Source organism: Onychostruthus taczanowskii, unplaced genomic scaffold (genome assembly GCF_017590055.1).
Source record: "Onychostruthus taczanowskii isolate IOZ18803 unplaced genomic scaffold, ASM1759005v1 scaffold105, whole genome shotgun sequence".
Taxonomy (NCBI): Eukaryota; Metazoa; Chordata; class Aves; order Passeriformes; family Passeridae; genus Onychostruthus; species Onychostruthus taczanowskii.
In genome coordinates this window covers 1168181-1195879 of record NW_024497078.1, presented here as the reverse complement: position 1 = coordinate 1195879, position 27699 = coordinate 1168181, and the positions used below count along the sequence as shown (strand labels likewise).

At 41.5% G+C, this 27699-nt stretch overlaps 1 protein-coding gene across 1 annotated transcript in view; it reads right to left on the bottom strand.

The window, feature by feature from the left end:
• EXPH5 (exophilin 5) overlaps window positions 1-27436 on the bottom strand; it is a 36942-nt gene extending 9506 nt beyond the window's left edge. Inside the window, exons 1-5 of the mRNA XM_041414757.1 lie at window positions 27318-27436; window positions 10138-10295; window positions 6028-6099; window positions 5780-5924; window positions 1147-1195 (exon numbers count right to left, since the gene is read on the bottom strand). Of these exons, the coding sequence (XP_041270691.1) occupies window positions 1147-1195; window positions 5780-5924; window positions 6028-6099; window positions 10138-10295; window positions 27318-27436 (543 nt within the window). The remainder of the gene's footprint in view (window positions 1-1146; window positions 1196-5779; window positions 5925-6027; window positions 6100-10137; window positions 10296-27317) is intronic.
• Between the last annotated feature and the right edge of the window lie 263 nt (window positions 27437-27699).

The following is a 27699-nucleotide window of genomic DNA, read 5'->3' as shown; positions in this document are numbered from 1 at the left end:
CAGCGCTTAGTGGTAAAAGTGGGAAAAATGTCATCCTATTCCCCATCTGTGTTTGGATTACATGTTAAACTGAGAGGTTCTGTCCCACCCATTTTTCTCTAAGCTCACAGTCTCAGGTGGTGGAAGTGCAGACAACTATTTTACTGCTGAATTATTTTAGCTGAAACTCTTCCTCCTTTTTTCAAAAAAACCCCACCCTACTACTTTTTTTGTTTATCATATTCATAATATTTTACTCATCTATCTATAATATATCTTTATATAATATGTTTCTATAACAGACAGGATTCTCTGATCAGATCTTTGCTCAGTCATATATTAATATAGATTATCCCTTTGTTTTTGAAATATGAGAGTAGGGAGGTGACCAGTGTACATCCTCTGTGCCTTTGATTATACACTGTATACCTTGGTTATGCCACCAGTTGAAGATGAGGAAAAACATTTTAGTAATACAGGATAAAAAAAATAATTAAGATAGAAAATATAATCCTTGGAAGAAAATCTGATATTTTAACAGCATGCACTTAAATTACATCAGAAATAAATCTGTTTTATCCTTAAAATGAGCTTATGCTTAAAAAATGGAACATCCATCCATCCATCCATCCATCCATCCATCCATCCATCCATCCATCCATCCAAAAAAAAAAAAAAAAGAAATTCCTACTTCAAAATTTACATTTACATGGTAACTCTGTGCATGGAAATGTTGCACAAGAAGTTCTAGATTACTGCCTGCCCAGGCCAGCTACTCTTTTTCATCCTTGTACAAATGAAATGAAACAAAGTAAATATACTAGATTATTGTTTAGTGGGAGTTTTGATCTATTTACAGGTTGGTTACAGTTGCCAAGATATGTGAAGGTCCTGACCTGGGAAAATATCCATGCAATTATTCTGTCGTTATGAGGGAACTGAATCCAGCAGAGCTAGATGTCCTAGCTAGGAAAGCTTTGGATTTTAACAGACAAGCTCAGTCTACTGCATGGAACAAGTTCAAAACACAAAATTTTACTCAGCATTTAAAGCAAGAAGTGCAAGAATACTATTTAAACATATATTAAAGCAACAGCCTATACCAAGGGGACTACTTTTTGAAAAATTGCACAAACATTGCAGACAAGAAATGGATAAGCTACTTACCGTTGCCATTTCTTCCACTTTTGAGGGTGGGCTAGGAGAACTGTCATATCTGTAGGCAGAGGGATTTAAATGTTGGTTTTGAAAAGGAACTTGCTGTAATTTCATCAGGTAGCAAATATCCAGCAGCTTCTCATTTTAACAACTCTTGAGAAGCATCTGAAAAAAAACTTGCTCTATGAAGAATCCATCCTTACCTCCCCACTGCCAATATCCTGCAAAAATAAAGTGCTCAGAAAATGTACCATTCAGTTTGGCCTTGTCAGCTTGCAAACTTCATAACTGCACAGCCAAAAATGAACTCAACCTACTGACAACTCAGTGTCTGCAACAGAGCTGTTTCAAGCATTATGGTAAGATGGTATTCATTCTTTTTCCAAACAACAATAATTTAGTAGGTACTCGTCATAGCCTAAGTTATATACTTGTTAAGTTCTGACTGGTTTGCATCTGCAATTCTATTGTTTTTCTCTTCCATTTCACCCTACTCAGATGCAGAGCTGTGCTCTGTCCCTGCAAAGGAGGAGAGACAGACAGCAGATTGGTTTTGGTGTGAACTTTGGAACCTGCTGCTATTCACCCAAAACAGCCTTTATTTACCAATTTTTAAGACATGGCAGAAGGCTCATCTGCTTTTCTAAGCTATTTAAGGCTGCAAGGGCTTGGCAGAGAACTGGCTCCAGCGTCCGTGAGTAATGCAGTGGTTAGAACAAGCCGAGAAGCCCCGAACAAAAAAAGTACTCTGTTTGATGGGGTGACTTGCAGACAAATACAAAATAAACGAAAGAAACCAGAACAGGACTAGACGTCACTGAGTCTATTCAAGTCTGCAGATCCTTGTTTTACAACCAAGCAAACCCAGTCCCTTCAAAAGCCCTGAAGGAAATGTTGTTCAGCCTGTGCTGATTGCCAATTCTTCCTCGTCTCAGAAACTGTTTTTTTCCCAGGAAGTTAATTCTTGGGAGAAAATGAAGTAGGGAAAGATGGTTCTGCTCAGTCCTGTTTGTCTCAAAGTCTTTTTGAATGACCTTGTTCTTAGGCTCTTAAAGCCTCCCTATGCTCAGGTAGACTACTTTATTGTGCTTCAACAGCAAGTATAAACCGGCTTGTTGGCAAGTTCTTTGTGGCCCAGCCTTTCCTCCTGAAGTGCTTTGTCATTTGTTTGCAATGTGCTTGCAGGCAGGGAAGAACAGTTGAAAGGTGCAATTTGTTTTTGCTTCTGTAATTGTGAACTGTAAAACCAGGATTCCTCTCTGACATGGGGTCCAACTGAAACCAAACAAGCCTGTTAATTTCAGCGGGTTTAGGATTCGGCTAGACAGTCTGAATCTAAAATTCCTAATTTTTCCTCGGAGCTCTGAATAAAAACAGCCATTAAATCAGGGGGTTACTTCCCCCTTTGAATGAAGTTTACGGAACCAGAACTCAGAAATGTGTGTAGCTTTTCCTTTAAACTTAAATAAAGTTGTGTTTTAATGCTTCTAAAACAAATTAAGAATGAAACTTACATTTCAGAGCTTTTACAATGATTTCCTGAAAATTAAGTTCAGTAAAATCCTGTGGCTTAGCAAGTTACCTTAGTTTTACTTATGTGCATAACGAAAATGCAAAAGCGTTGTTAGAAGCTTTCTTCTTCAGCTTTACTGTGCAAAGCCACTCTTTGGCAAAGCCCAAGAGCGCAAAGCTCTCCCCACTTGATGTTGTATTAATTGCTCCTTGCAATGAACTTACATGAAGTAGTCATATTAGTTAGAAACGTCTTCTGATAGTCTAGGCAAAACTTAAATTTTCATTTGCACCTCTGGCACTATTCTAAATTCATCTGTGTCTTTATTGTCACTGTTCTCTCAGAAATAACTGCTCATTGCATCCTGCTTTATTTTTCTCCCTGCTAACTTACACTGACGAGGTTATTTTAATATTTTCTTTATGCGAATCTCTCTATTTCCCAAACTGCCTTATTAGTTTCTATGAACTGTTTTAAATTTTCCAGCATTTCAAAATTAAAGTTTTTCTTACTTTCAGAGAAATATTGCTTAATTTTAGGAAACAGTAATTCAGTTTCTTTTTTGGTTATTGACACTGAGCAATGTTTATATTATTTTGCACACAATGCATATACACATATTTGTAAATATTGTCTATTATTCATAAACAGGAAAGAAGCAAAAATGATGTCCAAGTTCAGAAATATTTGCCATCTGGAAAATACTCCTCAGTATGGAAAATGAGAAATTATATTTTCTACTTTTCCACTTACATACATATGTATCTTTTTAATGACAATCAAATGGAAGATTAAAAGTAAAAGATGACTATCAGTACTGGTAACAATAATGAAAATCCATGAATTAAAATCTGCTGTGAATTAGTATTTCCACAGAGGAAAGGCACCTGTCTTCCCCAGGCTACCACCAAGCTGTCTAATGTCAGTATAATCCACTTTCTTCAACACCATTCTTATCAGTACTATGTAAGAAGCCAACTAAAAACCAAACACATAAGTCACATATGCCGAAAACACAATTAAACAGCATTTTTATCCAGGATGAATCACACTTACATATATAGAAAATAGTAAGGATGAATTCAAGAACACTGACACCTTTGAACCGAAAGTGATAAAACTGCCTTCAGACTACAGTTACAAACCTTTTATTAGCATCTTCTGTATGTCCATGTGAGCGCACTCCTTCCTGCAGCATCCATAATTTATTCTCACAATAGAACACCACCGCAGCTGCCGAAACTGTTTCTCCAGAACCGAAAGGACCCTCTAACCAGACATTAATGTTTAGCCTTGAAAAGCTTCTGCCATTTAGGCTTAAGGATTTACAGTGCTGCGTCCTATAGTGTTTCACTAGCTCTCCAAAATAACTCTACCTGGTGAGAGGCAGACTGTTTCAGTGCTTTGCCTATGCATAAAGCAAACCACATGCCACGGCAACACCTAGAAGAGGGTGGGGGAAGTTTTCAACAGAGAGGCGTGACTAGAAAATGTAGCAATCAGCTCAGTTACACGTCAGGATTGACTTGTTTATTTTTCAAGTTATGCTCAGTCAGAAATCAAAGGCATCTGAGCCTCAGATAGGATAGATTTTCCATGGAAAAGACAGATAAACACACACAAGAAAAGCTGATCTAATGAGTAGGCACAGTTTGGGGTTTTTTGCCTTCTTAAATTAAGAAATCATTTCAGTGCTTAGGTTCTACAGCAAAGCCTCGACCTTCATGTGTGCATTGGCTACCTCGCTGTGCACCAGGGCAAAGCACCCTTGAAATCTGATTCTCAGTTACACAAGTGTCCCTTTATTCTTCAGGGAAGACTGTGGCCCAGCATTTCTGTGTTCCAGGATAAGGAGCATTACCAGGTCACAAGAAAGAGGAAAGAGAAGATGACAGGTATGGAGCAGTGTTAACACTGCATATTCTTTTTCTATGTTGTGTTGTTATGTAAGAGAATTGTTACTAGTGAAAATCCACAAAGCTAACCTCACAGCCTCTACTTAAACCTCTCCTTAAATCTCCTGCTTTGATACAAACACTCCACAATAGCAAGCTGCTCTGTTACAAAACCTATGTATCTGACTAATCATAATTTCTTTAGAGGCTTGCATTCCCTGTCATTGTTTATTACAGCTGTTCCTTGTCTTACTAACCTGCCAGCAGGGAGCCCCAGGCACAGACCAGAATACCAGTCTGAGACTCACTGAGCGAAAATCAGCTTTTTTTACCAAAGATCTTGCACCTTTATACTTAGATTTCACAGCACTGCACAATGCAGCTCTAGCTGTGATTGCCAGTCCCAAGCATTAGCCTAAGATGCACACAAGAATAGTAAGACTTCATTCACCTGTTGCTGACATACGGCCACACAGGACAAAAGTTAGAGAGATCAGGCAGCCTAACCAGCCTGACTGTCGCTTCCCCCACCCCTTTTCCTCTGAACAGCAGCTTCAGCCCTGGGAATGGCAAAGGAGAAGGATGCTCTTCAAACAGCAGCTCCAGAGCTGCGTATGAGACCAATGTTGGTTCAGATTCAAAAACCAAAGTAAACCAAAGCAAACCCAAGTACTGAATCCAAAGCACTGACAAAGAACAGAAGGCAAAAGGACCAAGAGCCATCCGGTTTGCCTGGCTGGAGCTAAAGCTGCAGGACTGCCTCTAAGCTGCCTCTGGGCTAGAAATGGTGGGAACTGATGCAGCAGAGCTGCCTGGGGCCAGTACTCTCTGCCATGACTTGGGAAAGCTATGCTTTCCTATTGTATCACAGCCATAGGACACCAGATCCCCATGCACCTTACACCGTGTCCTCTTGAGAGGGAATGAAACAGGATGCAGCTGCTCCTAAGTCTACAGTCTTTCACATACTTTAAGTCTTTATGCAAAACCTGAGCAAAATAAGTTTAGCCAAGAGAGTCTACCTACTACTTGTGACTTAGTCCTCTTTCTTCTGACACAATACAGGTAATCTCTCATTACAGGACCAAGTAAAATCCCAATGACGTAAAAAGCAAGAGACTGGAAAAATAATTTAACAACATTTTCTAAAATTTTATAACTTTGTTTTAAACCACAGAACAATTAATATACTTTTTTAAAGCTGGAAATAATGTATGTTCTGATTATAGCTCACCGTGGTTCCTTCTGAGTCTGGGTTTTCCTTGATCTTCTAAAGGAGGAAAGCCAAGCAAAAGGTGATCTGAACCCCAGAAAGGAAGCTGAAGTGTTCTTTTGTGCTTGAGGATTTGTGCGGGACGACATGTTTATTTCTTTATTATCTAAAAATGTGATAAAAAGGAGATTTGTTTTGAGTTCTTAATAACGACAGTATTAAAACATACATAAATGTTATGTCTTCATAAACAATTTTCTTTTGCTTACCTTTTATGTCAGGTAAATCCAGTTTTGACATTTTTGGACAGACAATGTGACATACTGCTTTATAATGACTAACTAGAAGACAGAAAGATAAACAGGTCTAAAGTTTCAAAATGTATTATTTGTTTTGGGTGATGCATGTGAGATACATGAGGCTGATTTTCACAAAGTAATCAGAACTCAATTTCTTGAAAATCATATCTGTTTTAAAATACAGGCAAATCAAACATTTGAAAATTGAGGCACCCACAATCATTACTCACTTTCTTTTTATGTTTGTAAGAAATATAAATGTGACAACCCAGAATATACAATGACCTGTAATGTAACTACATAACACCAACTCAGACTAACATGTCCTCTGTATCATAGATTTCCTTACAATGGGATTCCTGTGGCCACAGGGAGTACCTTTTTTTTTCTGCTACAAATTGCATACCGCATCTGTATTTTCAGTGCAAGATACCGTGAATGATTTATTTGGAAAGGTTATGACTTGTTTTCTTCAAACAGAACATAAACTCAGTCTGCTTGTAAAAAGCAGCTGGCATTTGGTGGGAAGATGAGGATGAGTATCACTTAGAGAAAAGGGAAAGAAAGGGCAGGATCTGAACCACACCACAGTGAACTGGAGGACATAAGGAAACAAGATGTCACTCAAGAATAAGGCATTATTTTTTTTTCCATTTAAAGCAACACATACCTGAAACAATACAGTAGCCTGAAAATGGCTTATCCAATGACTGTAGGAGAAAGCAAACCCAGAAATTAGGGCAAAGTGTCATTTGTAACAATAGTAAGGGGCATCATTTTAGACATTGTCCAAAATGAAGTACATAACTCATGTCATGTGATTTAAATCTTGTGCATATACATGGCTTTCCCTCCAGTGACAATCTCTGTACTTCAAAAGCCTCGTTCTTTGCCCTTTCAGAGCCTAATCTCTTGGTGGCATTGACTTGACAATGCAGGTGACATCAAGAGAGTCCTAATAGCACTGCCATAGCCAGGATGGTCTAGGGATGTAGACACAGCAAGGCTTGCAGGTAGAAGTAGGATTTTTTATTTAGCCAACTTATACAGTTGGAAATATCAGACAAGCCTCTGAGGCACACAAGCCCTTCTTCAGATCTGAAATAGAAACAGGTGCTTTCAAAGTTAAATGCCAGAGAACAATTACACAGAGTTTAGTCAATTAGACCATCTCTGAAAGAGAAAAATAGTAGGTAGCTGAGGACTAGAGGGGATGTTGGGGATAAAAGGTCAGGAAAGATGGAGATCTGTTCTGTGCAGGTCGATAGTATGAGGAAAATGTTTAAGGTTTCACTTTTCTTTCAAAATACATGACTCTACTTCCAGTTGCTATGAAGCACAAATAGGAGGAGGTAAATGAAAAACATTTGAAGTGTGAATGGAATAAAAGCATATATTATGCGTGAGAACTATCTGGATGGAAGATGAAAGACAGTACAGAGCACCATGCTTTTTATAGAGACACCATGTTTCTTGTGCATGTTGATTTTGGATGGGCATCAGAACCTGTGAAATGAGGTCTCAAGAAATTGCTTCCTGGTCAGGCCAACTTTTCAGGCTTTGACACTCACCCTGATAATAAGCACTATCATGCCTTTAGCCTAGTGTTACCAGGAAAAGTTTTCCACAGGTATGGTAAAACCTTTCTCACCCAAACTCATCTACTATTCCACATGTCATTTAGGTGCTTTTATTTTCTTAAGAAATCTAGGCAAAACCAAATTTTTTTGTGCTGGTTTTGGCTGGTATAGTTAATTTTTTTCCATAGCTGCTTGCATGGGCTGTGTTCTGGATTTGTGCTGGAAGCAGTGTCAGTAACACAGGGATGTTTCAGTCACTGCTGAGCAGCACTTACAAAGAGTTAAGGCCTTCCCTGCCTCTCACCCCACCCTACAAGCAAGTAGGCTCAGTGTGCACAAGGAGTTGGGAGGGGACACAGCTGGGACAGCTGACCCCAGCTGAGCCAAGGGACATTCCAGACCATACAGCACCGTGCTCAGCATAGAAAGCTGAGGGGAAAAGAAGGAAGGGAGGATGTTCAGAGTGACAGTGTTTGTGTTCCCAAGCAACCATTGTGCGTGATGGAGCCCAGCTTTCCTGGGGACAGCTGAACACCTGCCAGCCTGCAGAAAGTGGTGACTTAACTCTTTGGTTTGCTTCCTCATGTGCAAGGTTTATCCTTTATCTATGAAACTGTCTTCATCTCAGCTCATGAGTTCTCTCACTTTCAGCCTCCTGCCCATCCTGATGGGGGGCAGGTGAATGAGCCACTGGGTGGTGCTTAGTTGATAGCTGGAGTTAAACCACAAGAGTTCTTTAAGATACCCAGTGTAAGGCTGGAAGTGTTTGAGATAACACCAGATCTCAGTGGAATGTGCTAGACTGAATTTATCACTGTTCTTGCTCTTCAGCCATTAATTGACAGGCTCCAGTGCTTGCCATGGGGCTTGCTTGCCAGGCTGTAAATTAGAGCCTAGTGCTCCTTGGTGGAATGGTTATGTGCCATGGTTATGGTGTGCCTCTGAAGGCATTGTGACCAAGACTAAGTCCATAGAAGGTATACACCTCAAAGAATCTGTGGCTGTGCATGTGGTCATGCTGGAGAACCTCAAAGCGTGTGGCCATGGATAAGCCCACGACAGAGCAAGTACTCCCCTGCAGGGACTGCAGCCACGGGTAAAGCCACATTGGAGTAGGTGCATTTCTGAAGGCATTGTGAAGGCATCCTCCATGGAGGAGGCCATGCCGGAAAAAGTGCACCTCAGATGGACTGGGGCTGTGGATAAGTCCATACCACAGCAGCTGTATCCCTGGAGAGACTGTTTGTCTACTTGGAGCAGGTATACTCCTGAGACACTGCAGTATATGTGTAAGTCTAAGCTGGAGCAGAGGCAAGGTGAAGGCAGTGGGGTGGTTAATGGTGATATTCTGAAGAGTGTGGGACTTGAGAGTGATGTAAATGGCATGGAATAAGGAGAAAAGAATGTGCTGGGTTTGGCTGTGACAATTAATTATTTCCATAGTAGCTAATATGGGGTTATGTTCTGGATTTGTGCTGAGAACAGTGTTGGTAATTCAGGGATGTTTTCCTTACTGCTGAGCAGGGCTTACACAGAGCCAAGGCTTTTCTGCTTCTCAGCCCATCCCATCAATGAGTGGATTGGGGGTGTACAAGGAGGCAGGAGGGGACACAGCTGGGACCAGCACACCTGAGGGATATCCCAGCATCACACATGGATATACAGCATCATACCCACCATATAAAACCTAGGGGAAGAAGAGGGAAGTGGGGGGGACATTCACAGTGACAGCATTTGTCTCCTCAAGTCACAATTAAATGTGATGGAGCCCCGGAGATGCTGAACACCTGCCTGACTGTGGAGAGTGGTGAATGAATGCCTTCCTTTGCTTTGCTTTGCTGTGCTTTGTGTGCGTGGCTTTTGCTTTATCTATCAACTGTCGTTGCCTCAATTCACTTTTAGCCCTCCAATTCTCACCCCCTCCCATGGTGGGGGAGTGAGTGAGTGGCTGTGTAGTGCTTTGCTGCCAGCTGGGGTTAAACCACAACCTTTTTGTACAATGCAGACATCACTGTTTTGATTGGGAAACTACCACTATATTTATTATAATGATAGCAATTTCATTTTGATTAATAAAGGCATTTTTTACAATGAGAACAATTATTCACTGGAACAGCCTCCTCAGGGCCATAGTAGAGTCCCCATCACTTTATAAGATGTGGCTGCAAACGGTGCCAAATAATCTCATCCAGGTTCCCCTTCCTATGAGAAACTGGACCTGAAGATCTTCTGATATCATTCCAACCTGGACCATACTACGATTCTAACTATGGCATAAAAATATCAGGGATTTTCTGTTGTGAATCCCAGCTCTGCTTTTAACAGAACCTGCTCAAAGAAACATACCCATTTTGAAAATACATCTTTAGTAAAACTATGATATGAGAAGAAGGTCAGTGCAATTTCAGAAACTCCTTAACTCTTACAGTCTGACTTGCCATAAGACATTGGTTTGGTGACCATTATTATATGGATAAGGAAATGGACAAATGCAACTCACTGATGTTTTTGCTCTTTCTTAGCTGATGCTCTAATGGTGGTTTTAACATTCTATTGACATCAATGTAATTCTGAAATTTTCTTCTTTTTATTTCTTCAAACCATTCTCCAGTCACTCCCTGCAGCCCTTTTTCAGACTTCCTTCTCTTCAGAAGTTTACTAAAAAGGAAAAAAAAAAAAGCCATTTTAGATATTACAGAGCCATCATTAGGAACTCTCCCTGTTTTTCATTAAAATATTTACAGTATATCTCTACATATAATGACTTTTACAAAGACAATGAGACATGATACATTCACAGCAATCACATAAAAGTTTTAGTGACAGCAACATTCTATTGTTTAACAAATGAGATTCTGGGACCAGGTTGAGTGGATGACTCATATGCTTGCATTATTCTCTTTCTTGAGGAAGTGCATCTTTTTTCCTTGCAAGAATAAGGCAATTCATATGCATTCTAAAACTAATTGAAATTAAGATTAAGTTGATACAATAATCAAATTAAAATAAATAACACTCTAAATAAAGCAAATTTTGAGATATTTATTCATTCATTTAAATAGAAGTAATAACAAGATTATTTTTATTTTCTAGGTGTAGATCACTGATGCCCTGACAATGAGGTGTCCACTGCATATTTTCCATGCAAAGGAGAACAGTAAATTGAGAATTCAGCTAATAGATATTAATGAAACATGTTCAACAAGTTTATCACATTTTCCTCTTTCCTTGATGCATAGTGATTCTGCCTGTGTTCAATATGGATGGAGGCAACTAATAATGAATATGAATGTTCTGGCACACTGAGATGCAGCCTGAGCAAGCTACACACATGTGGCTGCAACTGAAGAAGATACTTAGAAGCAAGTTCAGATTTTAGACCAAGAGGTCATAGGAAGGAATTGTTTAGCTGGACAGAAAAGAACAAGGTACAGTTGCAAAGGAGTGGGAATAGTGCAAGGGACATGCAAAGTTACTTGTTTTCAAATTACATTACACTATTGTCGAAAGTATACATGAAAATGCAGCAAATCCACACCCCCAACTGATTCTGATGGCAACAAAACAAGACTTCGTGCACAGCCTGGAGATGTAATACCAATGTTTGAGCAAGGCTTTAATGTAAATCTGCCTCCTTAATCAGTGGTAAAAATCTGTGTCCAGGAATACAGATGCTCTCAGAGAACATAAGTTGCTTCAGTTATCAATTTAAATAAAAACTCATCTGAGACCATACTACTTCACAAAACAAACTTAAAATTAAACAGCTAGTCTGAAAATGGATATCTTTTCATATGGAATTTATGGAATTCATCGTCCATACTAGTCTCTACTATGCATCTGGTGGCATCTGATGGACAGGAAGGCTGGAGGGAGACATTTTTGGGAAATGAGCATTTGCCTTGAAGAAGATTACACAGCCACATGCACAAGTACTAGCCATTCAAAATAAACTTATTACAAAGGCAAAAATGTTAATCATCGCAGATGTTACCGCACCATGGGAGTGACTAAACACCGTAAATGCATTGTGCAGCCTGGAACGCAGCCTAGCACTGATGTGAAACAGGAGGGGATGAACAATGTGCTCTCAGGAGCCAACTCCATGACCTCACTCCTGCGTCCTTACCAAAGGGGACCCAAGATACTGGGAGGAGTAAAAGCACAGAGAGGAAGGCATGAGCTGCTTGGGGAGTAGCTGCAGCCACAGCGACTGCCCGGGAAACAACCCCAGGGCAGCTCTGCTGAAGTCCCGAAAGCGGAGAGCATCTGTCACGATCCATCCCCGCGTGCTTTCAGGACCCACCGGGCCAAACCGCTTCTCCCTCGGGAAGAGGCGCCGGGATCGCCGCTCCCGGGGCAGCCGGCGGGCGGGGCCCTGGCGCCCCCCGGCGGCGGCCGGCGGCAGCACCGCCAGCCGAGCGCCCGCGGCCGGGAAGAGACAGGACGGAGAGAGAAACAGCTGTTTGCCGCACATTGACGCATTCCAGAGCAAAGGGAAATATAAAAACCCCACAATCACGCTATAATCGACCATAACCAGGCACTGCACGAAGGCGCCTTGCACTGAGAAACGTAGTTAAATTCTTGAACAAACACTGCACAGCTTAAACGCTGTAAAGTCTGTACTGGTGCATGCTTGGCATTATATGTAGTCGTTATCTGTGAATATGCTGCTTTGGAATTGTGCTGTCATGCCCAACTAATCAAATAAATCCTTTAAACTGCCTGTGCATATTTATATTTGTACACACACAGGCCCGTATATGGAACCCTATATATGTAGTTATTTGAGTAACGAATAATAGTTAATGAGCATGATACACGATACGTAGTTGCAGTATTGCACGAGTGTTAAGTATTTCTCCTGTGCGATGAGTCCCAGCCAAACCACATCATTTCCCTACATACCTGCTCGGTCAAGTTTACTTGCCCCCTCACGACACTAATGAACACCAGCTGTGAGCCAGAAGGAAAGCCTGTCTCAAGAAACAATTACAGCAGGAGATGGTATCTGCACTCAGTATTGCAATGAACCTGCCTCTGAGGCAGCACTACTGTTACTTGGATAACACAATATGTGTTGAGACACTGAACCTTAGGAGTGTCAAAACACCTATTACCCTCTAAATCAAATGTACCAATCCTGCTCCCCACTCTGCTCCATACATCCTTGCTCCTCATTTGCCTACAGCTATTTTGTACACTTGGAACCACTGCCTTTTGAGAGGAGACAACATGATTGTGACTGGGAAAAGTATCTATAAACTATTGTGGGATTGAAGGGAAATCCATTCCCAGGATTACTTACAGGAGACTGCTCCACAAACCAGTGCAGGCAGCAACCCTAAATGACCTGCCAGGCTCATTATCTTTTCCCATCTATTATTCTACAGAGCGTCTAAACCAATGAATCACTCAGGAGCAACTTCTTTGCACTGTTTTTAAAAACATCTCTTCCTTATTGGCACAAGGATGCCCCAGTATTTCTTACAGACATCTCCAGGGAAAAGTTACCCTAAATGTTTGTATGCTCTAGACTTTCATGTGGGTTATCATAAATACTGCCAATAGATGTGTAGCCTCCCCTGCCACTTCCTGTTAGGATAATAAGGAGCTTTAATTGCTACTGTAAGAGGAAAGGCATTTTCCTTACCATCTTCACTCTGAATATAAAGAGGAACACGTGTTCAAGGTAGTAGAAACTGGGTTGCCAAATAGGACATTTGGGGACAGCACTTGTTTGCAGAGGACAGAGGATTCAATTCCATTTTTGCTAAAGCAGAAATTATTATTCCTATTGAATTTAGCAGAGCAGGATTTGGCCCTAAAGGACTCTTACCACACACCTCATAAGATAAGCAGCAACTACAAAGAATGAGGAATTGCATCAGGTGAAGATTAAACAGATCAAATTCACTCATTGGATCAAAGCTCTCAGTGTCTGAAAATACAAGACTGAAAGGATTGCAGAAAAAAAATAGTGTTGAAAGCATTAGATAAAAAATACAGCAGGGCAGATAACTTGCAGTAACCTAAACCAAGCTTTTCTCTTTTCTCTGTTCATATTTCTTTCTTTGTCAGGAAGAAAAGGCTATATGTCAATTAAAAATCAATGCCTGTTGTTTCCTAATTTTTTTCTTAACTTCAACTTATCCCCTTCCCACCACTTTGTACATTACACTGCACTGGTGAACTGTACAACTCCATCATTTCTATGACCAGCTATTTTTCTAGAAAACTCTGTCTGTTGTCACAGCCACAAGTAGCTCTAAAACACTGTCCTGGAGCAACTTTATGATGCTGGATTGTATCCCCACTGTTTAGCCCGGAAATAAGTTCTGCACCTTTAAAACTGGATCTGAAGAGCGAAGTGGGGGAGAAGGAAAAGCGGTGGAATTTTTTTGGTGGCTGTATTCAAAACACAGAGGTAAGCAGTGCTCTCGGAGTTCTCTGCTCTGCAGACAGACGGGGAGTTTTTCCTTGCTGTTTTCGCTGGTTTTTCCTCTCATTAGCTGAAGCCAGGAGGGTTTTTTTGGAACTGTTCAGCCATTGCTCGGTCCAGGAACACCAAGACTATCATCCAGGGGTCCCCCAAGCTGCACTGAGGCCGGGACACCAGACCTGAGCCTGGAGAGGTTGAGAGAAAGCCCAGGACACACCCACAAAAAGGACTCTGAACTACAAAGGACTCTCTCTAAATGTGCCATCTCTTCAGAACAATAAGAGGTTCCATTGTTTAATATATTCCATTTTCTCATGTTTGTGAATACTTTGCTTGGTAAATAAACAGACTTTTCTACTTTTCTCGAAGGAGGTTTATCACCAACAGGTGGGGGGAAGAGCTGCTGAATTTTGCCCTTTAGAGAACATCCCTTTGGAAGTTCCCTTCCAAATTTGTCCCAAACCAGGACAAATGTATATGCAAGTATATTTTCTTACTTATAGTTCCTTTTAATTTTATGAAAACAATTTAAAGACATACTTCCAAGTCATCATCTTATTTAGAAAAAAAAGAGAAAATAAGTATTACTGACCAAGGCAAAGACTACCGCAGCTGGAATAATTTGAAAAAAATTATTATCTGTCATTTCCTAGAAACGTATAATAGCAATAACAACAACATTTTGGTTTCCAAGGTGCCAGAGAAGCTCCTGTGGCAGGTTAATTCTACCAGGAAGAAAAACAATGAGTCAACACACTCTTTCCTAGCATGTCAGACACACAACAGGTGTGTTTTCTAAGGCAGTCTTTATTCTTAGTAGCTAGTATACTTTTACTCATGTTAAAGCATGTTTTGTTTATTTTTCTTTCTTACTGTTGACTCTTTGGCTAACAAAAATGAACCAAGTCAGCCTCATTATTACATGTAAGACATGCACAAGTAGATGAATCACAGAGGAAAAAAGACTCCCATGTTTTGGTTGTACATACTACAAGACAATGTAAAAAGATCTAACTGAAAATTCACTGATTTTTTAAATTTGATATTTGTAAAATTAAGCATTTCTGCAGTAATTCTCAAAAAAGTCAAGGTCTCCTCTGTTTTGATGAACAAAATGTGTTGCCAATCAATAATGCTTGACTCTAACCTGCTAGGTCAAATTTAATTTTCTCTTCCCCTGAAATAATAGTTATCTACATGTTCATCTTGTCATCCTTCTGCCATTTTTGTGATTATGTATTCATTTTATAGTGCCCATTAACCCACTAAGTTGCCCTCAGATGTATTTATCTGGGTATGTTACCAATAGAACTAAAGATGTGCATGGGCACAGAGGATGTGGCACAACAATGCAGAATAAAGAGTATGTGTGTGTTCAGTGTCTGTGACTGACCGGGACCCAAACACCAATAAATGTAATGGAAGGACTTCAACTCTCCTGAACAGACACCAGGTCAGGCTGCGGGAGGGAGAGTCCCCTAGTGGTGACAACCCTGCGTGGAAAGGAGCAACTGGAAGTGCCAAGAAATATTCACCTGAAGGCCAGGGGTGCCCAGCCCTGAACTGTATGGCATGTTTTCAATTTCACTTTAATGGTCGCATGACATTGCCAGCTGATAATTATCCCTAAATTTTTATATTCCAGTAATGTACAAAACCAAGAGACAGAAGGCAGAAGGAAGTGAAAAGCAATTAATCTCCTGTAATTTTTCCTCCCAGACTGAACATTTAATAGGCAGAAGTACTGAAAACACAAAGATGCCACTTCTGCACATGAATTTGATATGCAGTCAGAAATATCCTTTAAACAGCAAGTAGGGCTACATAAACAGATACCTGCAAACAGAAATATAATTTTGTCCGTAGAACAGTTTTTTGAGAACAGGTATCAGACTCATACATTAAGGTCTGCTGTGTGTGTCAGGGATACAGTCAGGGAATATGTGAGTTACAGATAAAACATCTTTTCTGCCCTTACTAAAGTTCTACCTTTTCTGCTCATGGGGAAAACCCTTTCCACTTCTACCTCTCCTCTTCTTCATTAAAAAGTAGAATGAATCACAAAATCTGACATTATTACACTATCTCTATTAAAAATATTATTCTTTTAAATTAAAGCTGATCACCTGTTTTGAGATAGCCTAATCCAGTGGCATTGTGTGCATTCATTATGCACAATCCACAAAGACAGTGAGGCTATGAGCATACACAAAACATTGGACTCCCAATGGGCATGATCAAATACTTCTACTCTATAAACTACAATGACTTTTGTGTCTATAATTCTTTAATTTCAGCACCCTTTGTACAGTGACCAAAAGTTACCTGTTTTCTACAAAACAGCTTCTCATATTAAACTATGTGAAATTAATATACTGACTTACACTAGCTGCTGTTTTCCTTCATCAAGTCCAACACTCCTTTCTCCTTGAAACTTTTGTCTGTTTTCCTGAGCAAGAGCATAGAATCAACACTTTCCTTTGAAATGGAAAACTAGGAAATGTTGTAAGGGCAAGAACAAAGGTTAATTCTCATGATGACTACATAACTCCTCTCTGTTCTGGCAGCTCAGGATTCAGAAGCTCTCAGTTAAAGCTCAGAAATGAGAAGCTCAATGACTGCCTTCAAAAAGTTAAGTTTTCAAAACAGAGCATTGAAAACTGAGATCATGGGAGCTGAGGGTGATTAATCATGCATCTCAAGGTGTAACAATGCCTCAAGATATTACTTTTAACATGAAACTATTTCTTTAGCAGCTACCCCGGGTTTACAGTGAAAACATCATTTCAGCCCTGCTGGAACAAACAGAAAAGTCTGTAAGTACAGATCTTTTAGCAGTTATACATACTTAGAAAATGAAAGCTTTTAGTCCTGTGGGCAGCTGGTCACTAAGAGTGAATGAGGTGGAATACCACTAGGAATGTCATAGCTGTTGGTGACTCTCCAGCTTGGGCTGACTCTCTGGCCTTCCTTTCACACCACTTGCAATAGAGGGGAAAGCTCTATTCTGTGAATGTTTTATCGATTAGTTACAATGTCTCTGTAGGCTACAAATGACAGTCTAGAAAAAAGGGTGTTACATTGCAAGCTACCTACCAATATTGTATGGTAATGACAAAACAAACTCATGATGCAACGGAAAGAAAAGCCACTTATCATCTTTAAAGTGTGTCACATAGCTTCTGAATGGTAGTAATTAATGTCTCTAATGAGATTACTTCATTTATAGGAATTTCTATTAATATTAATACATGCTAATGCAGGCAATGGATATAATTCTCCATGTAAAGATTCTGATTTATTTGCAGCCACAGATGTAGTCTCAGTCCAAAACCACTGCATGCCACGAATAAGTTGTGAGCTTCTGAATTTCTTCCCCAGAAATCTTACATGGAAATGTAAGATGTATATACCACGTGTACCACATGATGGGTTGAAAGGCTGAGGATCAGGTCTCTCAATAAATCTGAAGCTAATAATTAACAGAGACATATTTACTCTGCCAGGGCAGAGCTGCTAGTTGATTACAATGAACTTTTATAAATATTGATAGCATGCAAAGAGACAGTTGTCTATTGCAAGTAATTTACAGCTCAGTTATGTACTGTAAAGTTAATTGCCTTACAAAGACATAAAATGCAGACACTATTCCTCATGTTATTGTTTGACTTTTGTTATGAAAAACCTTTCCTAACAAATAATATAAGGGAAAAAAAACCCAAAACAAGAAACAAAACACAGGCTAGGTGAGCACTCTGTAGGAGGGGAGTTGGTTTCAAATTAAGAGCAAATCCTCATCTCTACAAGCAGGTTTGTGTATGATGGCCCATGGGGCTGGACAGAGTTCTGAAACTGAGAGGCTCCAAAAAGGATTAGACATTTGCTTGTACAGAGCTAAGCCTGAAGCCTAGTGCTCTCAAAATACACCTCTGCAATCTCAGATAATTGTGCAGAGTCTCACATCGAGCAGAGTTCACAGTTCTGGCCAACAGAAGTAAGACAGGTCAGTGTACCTGCACACAGTTTATGTGTTACTGTAACACTACAAAAGCCTCATTTACATTGCTTTAAATTAAGGAAATAGGTCATAAGAATTAATGAAAGCTTTAAAAGTTGACGCAGTGGGTGTTTTTCATGTGGAAATGTAATGCTTATATACATGTGTGTAATATATACTTACACAGAGATCCTCTGCTATAGTACTTTAGACTCATAATTTATCACAACTCTTCCACTGGAAATGGAAATATTATAGTATAATAATACTTTAAAATATTGTATTTACATGTGTATAATTTTATGTATATTAAAGAACACACAAAGAGACACATATAAATACATCTTTAAGAACACACAAGTCTATTATGGAGAAAGACTGCAGAGCACCCCAGACACAGTGCTGCAGCTTTTCCTCACAGCAGTTTTCTGCACTCAGACCCCTGCTGATCTAAAAATCCAAAGATATGGCCAGTAGAAGTGTTACAGTTCCTTGATTATTCCAGCAACAAAGTAAATTCGATGTAATTTATGTGCTATAAAGTGTAAACATACTGTACTTTTCATCATTTACTCTTGGCTTTTGTGGTTTTGATGTGTTTGTTCACAGTTAATATGGTACCAGTATATGGATTTATTTATTTCTGAGGTAAGACTGAGAAAAAGAAGATAGTTTCAGTTAAGAGTTTAAAATGCAGACATTTGAATGCAGTTTGTTATAGTTAACAGTGTAAACGTAATAATTTAGCTGCAAAGAAGGAGTAGAAATGCATTTCGTGTGATCTTTTAGATGCACATGTCCTCAGAACAAATCCCATTTTCCCCTACCTGCTTTATTACCTGAATTTATTGCATTAAATACTTAAGTAGTGATTTTTTTCAGACTGTAAGCTCCAAAGAAATACCTAATTTGTCAATTTAAAACAAGTACAGGAAAGACCAAACAGAGGTCAGGCCTTAGTTTTGATAGTCCTATGTTAAATTTCTGGAACAGAAAAGAAAATGGGGTCTCTGTGCCCAAAATTCAAAACTCCAGTGGGCCAGACACCATTTGACTTGAAAACTAGATTTAGAGAGAAAAAAATATTTTTAAAGGATAATTAAATTCAGTATACAGAAACCTAAATTTAAGAGAAGAAAAAGAGATGGATAGTCACCACAATTTTCAAATGCCATCAAAACAGTATCTGACAGAAACCAGTGAACATCAGCTGGAGTCCTGACACACAGCCTAAGTAGCTTTGCCCCCAGCTGTTGGCCAGGCCGAGAGCCACATCTGCAGGAGGTGCAAGTGCTGCATGTCTGGATGGATGTGGCAGTTTGAAGCACATCAGGGACCAAATCCAGCAAAACTCCAGTGCCTTGGGCTTCACTAGGGAAAGCAGGTGCTGCAGCCTTTGACAGGCCTATGTGACACATGTCACTGGAGAACACCACTTGAGCACAGCTGTGCCAGTAGCATGGGGAGATAGCCAGCCATTCTAAACATGAATCAGATGTGTTTCTGCAAAACACTTTTTTTAATTATTGGCATAACCAATTTATTATTTCTGGAATACATGCAAGGACTTGAAGGTGTTGGGACACAGTGTGTAGAAGTTGTCAGCATGAGAAAATCATTCTCTTCTCATCATACAGGCACCTCAATGACTCTCTGCTAGCCTAGTATGGAAAGCTGTCTTTTTCCACCTAATGGCAATTTCCAATTCCAACTATAATGCATATTATTAACTTCTGCACTTGAATTGTGGAGAACACAGAGGGTGTTGAGAATATAGAGACATTACTGTGGGAAAGGTCAAACCTGGGAAGTGTGCAGACTTTCTACAAGGTGCACAAGACTGCAATTGGGTCACAAATCCATGGAAAACCTAAAAAATTGGATTGTTGTGCATCTGCATTCTGAATTAGTTATTCCAGAATAACTCCCCATATTGATTGTCTACTCAATAGTTAGTGCTTTCTTGCTCTGCTGTGTCTGTCCTATTTATTCTTGAAGGCTGGTCAATTTTTCTATATAGACAGAGTTCAATGAATTCTACTTTTACCATAAAGCTTGGACTTGGAAAATGTCTGCCTATGACTTAACAGTAAGTCTTTGCTTAAATCTCATCAGTTTCAACACCATCTTATTTTTGGCAGCCCTAGTGACATCAGAAAGTGAGCTCAGTAATAAAAATAATAATCTTCGTGATTTTCACTTTTACACTGGTCGCTTGAAAATGCAAACATTAGTCTCAGCAGTCTGCAAGACCAGGCACAAGGCCTGTGTTTGAATGAGCACGGGTGAAGGTGCCCTGAGAATGTCCTTCCTGCTGCTGGTTTGGCTGCCTGGGCCCTGGACCAGCTTGGGAAGAGCAGAGCTGGGTGTCCTTAGACAAAGATGTCCAAAGACCACAGCCAGAGGCCTGTGAGCCCTCCCTCCTTCCCCAGGAGCTGCCTTTCAGTGGAGGCTGTCGTGCTGGGACACTGCACTGTCCCGTGCTGCACTTACAGCCCCAGCTGCATCCCCAGCTCAGCCTGTGCACAGCCTCTGCCTCGACCCCTAGGCTGGCACCCAACTCGGCCTCAAGCCCAGACTCCTCACCCCTGGCTGCCTGACCATCACGGGGCCATGGCTGACCCCAGTCACTGTCACCAGGCCTGGTGACATGACTTCGCGGCTTGACCAAGGTCCTGCACCATCATTCCAGCCCTGCCTTGTGAGCACCAGACTGTGGTGGAGCAGGCCCGACCCCAACCCTGAGCGTGACTCAGCCCCTCAGGCCGGCCCCGGCCCTGCCACGCCACCACAGCGATGGCTGCGGTGCCCGTCTGTGTCACCGGGGACAGGCCCTGGTGGCCAGGCCCTGCCCTGCCAGCCCTGTGGGGAGCCACCATGGACCCAGCAACCTGAAAAAAGAAGAAATACATTCAGTGCCCTAGAGGCAGGCTCTTTCAAACCTCACACACCTCAAAAGGTTCTTCCTTCTGCCCCCACACACATCAAACACCAAGTGCAAATCTTTAGAGGAAAGGATTGACACTGAGATTAGTTCACTATGAAAGGACAAGACCAGTGAGCTGGCAGCAAGGCTGGTCCAGATTCTGCTTTGTAGGTATAAAACTGGAGTTACATCACAGACTTTGGTCTAGTTAGACCCCACCACAAGATAGGACTATTGAAAAATACAATGAGGAAAAAACTTGGTATGCAACTTACCAGCTGCATTTGGCTACAGTACTCCCACTCAAACAAGAGAAGTCTCAAAATGGGATTCTTATGATAGCAATTGTTTACCAAAGCAAGTAAAGGTTTTAAAATCCCAGTCTTCCCTGCCCTTTTTGCTTCTACTGGCACTTATTTAACATATTAGCCCTTCAGGGCTTCAAAGACCTATTTTCATTAGTGTTTACAAACCACTAAACACACTGGTGGCACAGTATCAGTGGTAAGTAATAATAGTATCTCCTCCACATCAAGACACAGTAGAACACTTGCGCCCTGAAACATTCCTGGGTGGAGTATCTCTTATGAAAGAATTTCTTTATTAATGCTTTGTTCAGGAAGGGAGCTCCACTGGAACAACAATATACCCAAGTAATGCTGTCCTGGTATCCTGTCTGCTCTCCTCACCCATGCAGCTCATGTACTTTGGAGCTGATTTTAAAAATTCTTTGTAATTATGAGGAGTTGAGCCCTAAATCTATATCTCTAGCACCCAATAAGTTATTCTTGGTCTCCAAGAAGGTAAAGAGGACTACTTCTGTGAATATAACAAAATAAAGTTTGCAATGGCAGACCCATCAAACTGTAAGCCAGACAATATAATTGAAGCACCACGTACGAATATGCCCAAATAGATACAAAACTGAGTATGTCTGCACTTCTGCAACAAATGTTTTCCCAAGAGAAGAAGGTAAAAAAATACATTTCCAACACAGGATTTTATTCCCACCTCCTATTGCCAGACCTGTGAGAGTAAATGGCGGTCAGGAGAATACAGTCAGGAATTACTTGCAACAAATGAACTCAGTAATTGATCTGCGTGGGGCAGTAAGAACAGCTGCGTGCCTGTAACAAGTAACTATGTCCAAGTGATTTAATTTAGACACTGTCTAGAACAGTCTAAGGAGGGGACTCATCTTTCCCACAACACTCAAATGTTGTTAATGGGTCAGCAAGAGTGGTGCTGACTGTACCTCCCAATTAATTTAATATGCTTTTCATCTTCAAATTTGAAGGTAAATTAAAATAAACCTTTGTTTTGCTGCTGTCTATTCACAGTCATCTGCAAAATAAATCTACTAAACCCCCCCCCCCAAAAAAAAAGCATTAAAAAACCTGGGAAAGAGCAAAACAAATTAAACCAAATGGAATAAGTGCTCTCCTCTCCCACAAGCTCCATTTCCCTTTCCTCTTTTTTTCAGTTCCTATTCATAGACAGTGGCTGATGTGCCAGATATGTTCTAGAGCTGGCAATTATTTTTTTGCCATTCCTCCTACTGAAAAAAATTTTAAAAAATCTTAAATAATGCAAAGTTAGTTCTCAAAATATGATCTAGAAAGTAAATTGCTCTTAGGGGAGGTAGGTTCATTTCCCTATTCTGTGACTCGGTCTCTCAGTTATTTTCAATATCTCTTTTGTAAGTGAAGATAACAGTATTTTCCTTTTTCTCAAGGATTAATGAACAAAACCAGCACAAAACTATTGCATACAGTTGTAATATGAGTATTACATAAAACAGCCAAGTCTCCTAAATAAAATTATTAAAGAATACAGAGCTTTTGTGCCCTTCTACATGCATTTTCTATTTATCCATAACTCTTCTACTCTGTCTTCCAACTCTTCACTTTCTAGACAACCTGCAACTGTACCAGCTACCTGTTCCCATGCCACATCCCCCTACCTGCTGCCTCTTTTAAGTAGCTGGCTCCATGTCTCCTGGCTCTTCTCATCTCAGCTGCTTTCTCTGGGCCTTGATGGAGTTCCAGGGGTGGAGGTGCATCTCAACACCCGGTGTTCAGACACTATGAGACATCAGAGATGCAAAGTTGACTGGAATGACACCTGCTTGGGCACTGTCTGCCTCTCCACACTCTGCAGAGGGAGGAGCTGCCTTGGAGATAAAAGGCATTAGCTCCACCTCTGTATCCCACAGCTTCATGCCCTAATGCTGCTGACTTCCTACAGGGACTGCCAGTTCCTCTGCTACCTGCCAGGCTCTGAAGTGCTGTCCTGAAGAGATGGAAGGCAGTCAGCCTCTCTTCACCCTGCCCATTTGCTTCAACAGTAAAGGACAGAAAAAAGAAGCACCTTCAGGTTTGTTTAGCCTGTGGGACCTGGAGCTCTCTGTGCAAGTGTTAGCTGTCAGTTCTTTTTTTCATTTCTGTCCCCAGCAGCTGCAGAACAAAGCTTAAGAAGATGAGCTGGGTGCACTCTGAAGTCTTGAAACCATTAGTCAAATAGTATCTTAAATGTTTTAATGTTTTGATTTTCAGGCCTATTTCATTACACACAGAAAGTTGTTCTGTGATATTAATAACTGTGCAAGCATTCAGTGCACTCTTACAGAAATGGAATTGTTGGGGAGCCATCTGAACATGATACTGCACTGAGAACATGCTGCATTCTTCCCTGCATTCTCCTGGGCATCTAACTGTAACTATTGTATTTGTGACAAGGCACCTCCTTCCACAAGCATCTGTAAAATCATCGGTTTCACTAACCAGGCTTATTAAGAAGCATTTAATGACTTGAGTTGGATTTCTGCCTTAATACTGCAAATACTATAAGGGAATAACCCATGTATATTGATATAAAAACCCTAAATTCCATCTCTCTTTACACTAACATGATAAATGAAATTTTCTTTGAATTGGTATTATGAATGAAACTGAATTGGATGAGCAAAGAAATCTGAAGGCAAGTGTTACCTAAGTTCAAAACTAATAAGTTTTTTTTTTCTTTTAAATTATTATATACGTGATTAATAAGTTTCTGAAATATTTTCAGTGTATATAGCAGTGAGCAGCCATATGAGTTATACCAAAGCTGACTGTTGCTGCTTCTCTGAACTTGTTTCAAGGAGAAGGCGGCAGGTACGGCTGGTTTGGGGTGGCTGCTCAAAGGTACTGCTGAGAGGAGCCACGAGAGGGCACTGGAAGGAGAGAACCGGCCAAAAAATGCAGTCCTGGGAACCAGCAGGCCGGGACTCAGCTCTGCTCCCTGTCCATAGCAAGAATAAATTAAGGTCCAGCAGGACATACAGGTCATTTCTGTATAAAAGCCAAAGCTATACTGACAGGTGTCCCAGGCCAGGCTTAGAGGTCCGAAGGCTTCCAAGGGAGCCAAGGAAGGGCCAACTGTACCCAGAGAATCTGCTGGGACATCAGGAGCAACAGGAGGGGAAGCACCAAGCCGAGCTGAGAGCTACACAAATGTGCACAACTGACAACTCAACTCTCATGTTCCTGCTCTACACAAAAGCTACAAAGAGAAAGGGAGACAAGAGAGGCTGTATAAAGCAACCTTTCCCCACAAAATCTCCCCATTATACACTTCATTTCACAAAGTCATGGGCTGACTGGATGAAGAGAGATCCAGTTCTACCCATGGCAGGTAAGCAACAAGAAAAGAAATGTACTTGTCAGGAAATAATTGCAAGCTCAATACATTTGATGAAGTTGCATTTAACCACACAGAATGTCAGAATTAATATTTTGATTTTATTTCTTATTTCATCTTTCAAAATTAACTGGTGTTAACATTTTTCAATATAACAAATGTAGCTTGTTCCTGCTTTTTGTGTTCTAGAGTTGTTGTAAGTGGGAATGACTTTCAATTTTTCATTGATCTTTTAAGAGACTGGTGGACAGCTATGTGCTTGCTTGTCTGACATCAAACAGTATGGACAAGATCAGCACAGTCATTAGAACCTTTGGTCTGCCAGCAAATGGTTCATTCCCTCTGTCAGTCTAGATTGCTCTATACAGGAACATGCAATATTGTAAATACAGATGGTCACTAAAAACACTTTACCAGTTTGTTACTGACCACTGGTTGTTATTGATTTGCTCCCTGGCCCTGCCCAGCTCCAACTAGCTCTTTCCAAAACCATGCTCAAGAACAGTTTGAAGGGCAACTCACTTCACTAACTTTGTGCAAACAGAGTAGTCTTAATGAAATTGTTCTTTCCATTCCACAGCGTCTCCTATATGCCTTGTTTGATTGACAGCATCAGTCAAATAGCTTCAAAATCACACTTTGAAAATGTCCTAAGAGTGGGCTGCCACAGTTCTCAGGCATTCTTTTAAAACTTTTATACTGCAAAAATGTCTATGAAGTCAAAATAATAGTAATAAGAATGACAAGGAGGCAGGCATATAGGACAAAGGGGAACAAATGCAATTTTGTTTAGAGCCTCTGAAGCTCACTGTGGTCATATAGGAACTGCAAGATTTGGTCCTGCAGGGTGATCACTGTTATTACTTTGATTATAGTAGCACAGGGCAACACCACACAGACTGGAACCTGTCTGCTCCTGATGAGAGTCTTCTGGCCTGAAGAGCTTACAGTCTAAATAAGACCAGGTAGACAAGTGGAGTGAGGAAGAAAGTACTTTTATTAGGTCCAGGAGAGATTAGGAAACTAGCCCAAGGACAAATACCTTTGACAGATCCAGGGTTTAACCTAGATTTTCAGCATGGCACCTTGGTCATAAATACTTCACCTACCTTCTGCTCAACTTTTGAATGCCTCTTCATCTGAGATTTAAACAGACTACATCTCAGTAAAGCATCACCAGAAACATCCTGTTATACCATGTTTATTTTGACAACTTTCACATAAATAACATTTTCTATTGACAAAGTCCTAAGTGCACAAAGAAACAAATACAAATTTGGGGGCAGGTGAAAGAAAGCCTTGAGCTCAAAAGGCTTCACAAGGCTTTCTACAGTATTGGAAGTTTCGATGCATTTGCTTCAGCTTTAGCCCCAAAAACTTTAGAGTTTTAAACTTAGAGCCCTCCAGCTATGTAATTCCCTATATATATCAAAACATTTCTCCTTTTTGGGAGGGTAATAATAAGACACTTGAAACAGAAATTAATCAGAAAAAGAAAAGTAATACCAAATTATGGAAGAAAGAAATTGTGAAACTTAGCTCAGTCCAGGTGCACATGCCACGGAAAACCAAGACAAGTTTTAGATGTAAGTCATTGTTGACACATAATATTTAACCATGCTCATCATAAAATCCACTTTAGTGAAATAAGAAATACACAGTACAAAAATCCACTTGACGCAAATGTTACTCATTAACATTCCTTCTGTATCTTACATGAAAGCATTACTTGTGAAAAGTGCCCACTTGCAAATCTGAGAGGACACTGCCTCTCACTTAACAAGGTGCCAAAATTCATACCTGCGGGAAGAAATTATAACCTTTAATAATAAACGGCTCATTTCCCAGCATAATTTCTATTAATTCCTCGACCTTTGCTTTCACTATCAACACAAATAGCTTTGGTGATTGCACAAAGGGGAAATACCAGCTAGAAACAAGGTCGAGGTGTCCTATATCTTGATAAGGCAGAGAGAATTCAATTAAGTCACTTTCAGGAGTCTTGTGAACTACCTTTCAGGCAGGTGAGCGCCTGGCTTTTTTTCCAAAAGTTGCTAGGATCGACTCGAAAGCCGCAGAGTTGCTACGTTTCCCTGCAAGGTCCGGTACAACTTCCCCGTCGCCGTGGTCTCCCGGGTACCGGTGTTTAGCCCACACCCCATGCCAGCGGCACGGTGAAGCACAGAAACGGCCTCCTCCTCCTCCCCGGGGAAGGAGAGGTGCCACGGGGAGCCGCAGCCGTGACTCAGAGCCGTCTCTGTCACAACACGCATTTCCCAAACGTCCCGATGCTTCATCCAGGTGCCCGGCCGGACGGCTCCGGCGGCAGCCGGCGCTGGCGGGAGCCACTGGCGCTCCCCGCTGCCCCGGCCGGACCGCGGGCAGCTCAGCTCTCCCTGCCGCGCAGCACTGCAGCCCCACGCCGCCTTGGCCACCGCAGACCCTTTCCCGCGGGGCGCCCCCGCCACCCCCTTTCCCGCTCCCCACCTCCTTTCCCGCTCACCCCGTCGGGATGAGCGTCTCCCCGCGCCGCCGGGCTGGGGCCGTGTGCCCTCCGCAAACCCCGTTCCGCGCCCTCCACCTCCGCACGGGCGCGATGGGCACCGGCGGGACGGGGGTGAAAGCCGGTACCTGACTCTGTCCTTCTCTGCCCGCCGGAGCTCCGCGTCCCTCTGCAGCACCTGGAAAATCGCCCTGGCTTCCTCCTCGTTCAGAAAACTGAGATCTGGCCCCTGGGGCGCTGCGGTCATGGCTTGGCTTATCGGCGGGCGGGTGGGCGGAGGCGGGCGGGCAGCGCTGACCCCCGCGCTGCGTGCAGCCGCATCTGCATGGCCGAACGCCGGGCGGACAGCGCACGCCAGCACCGCGGGACTCGCGTGTCCCTGAACGGCGACAGCCGGCGCGGCGAGCGCTCGGAACCGCCCTGGCCCGGGCTGGGTAACACCCTCGGCAGCGATCGCAGCGCAGCCCGGCGGGGCGGGGCAGGGCAGGGCAGGGCAGGGCTGGGAGGAGC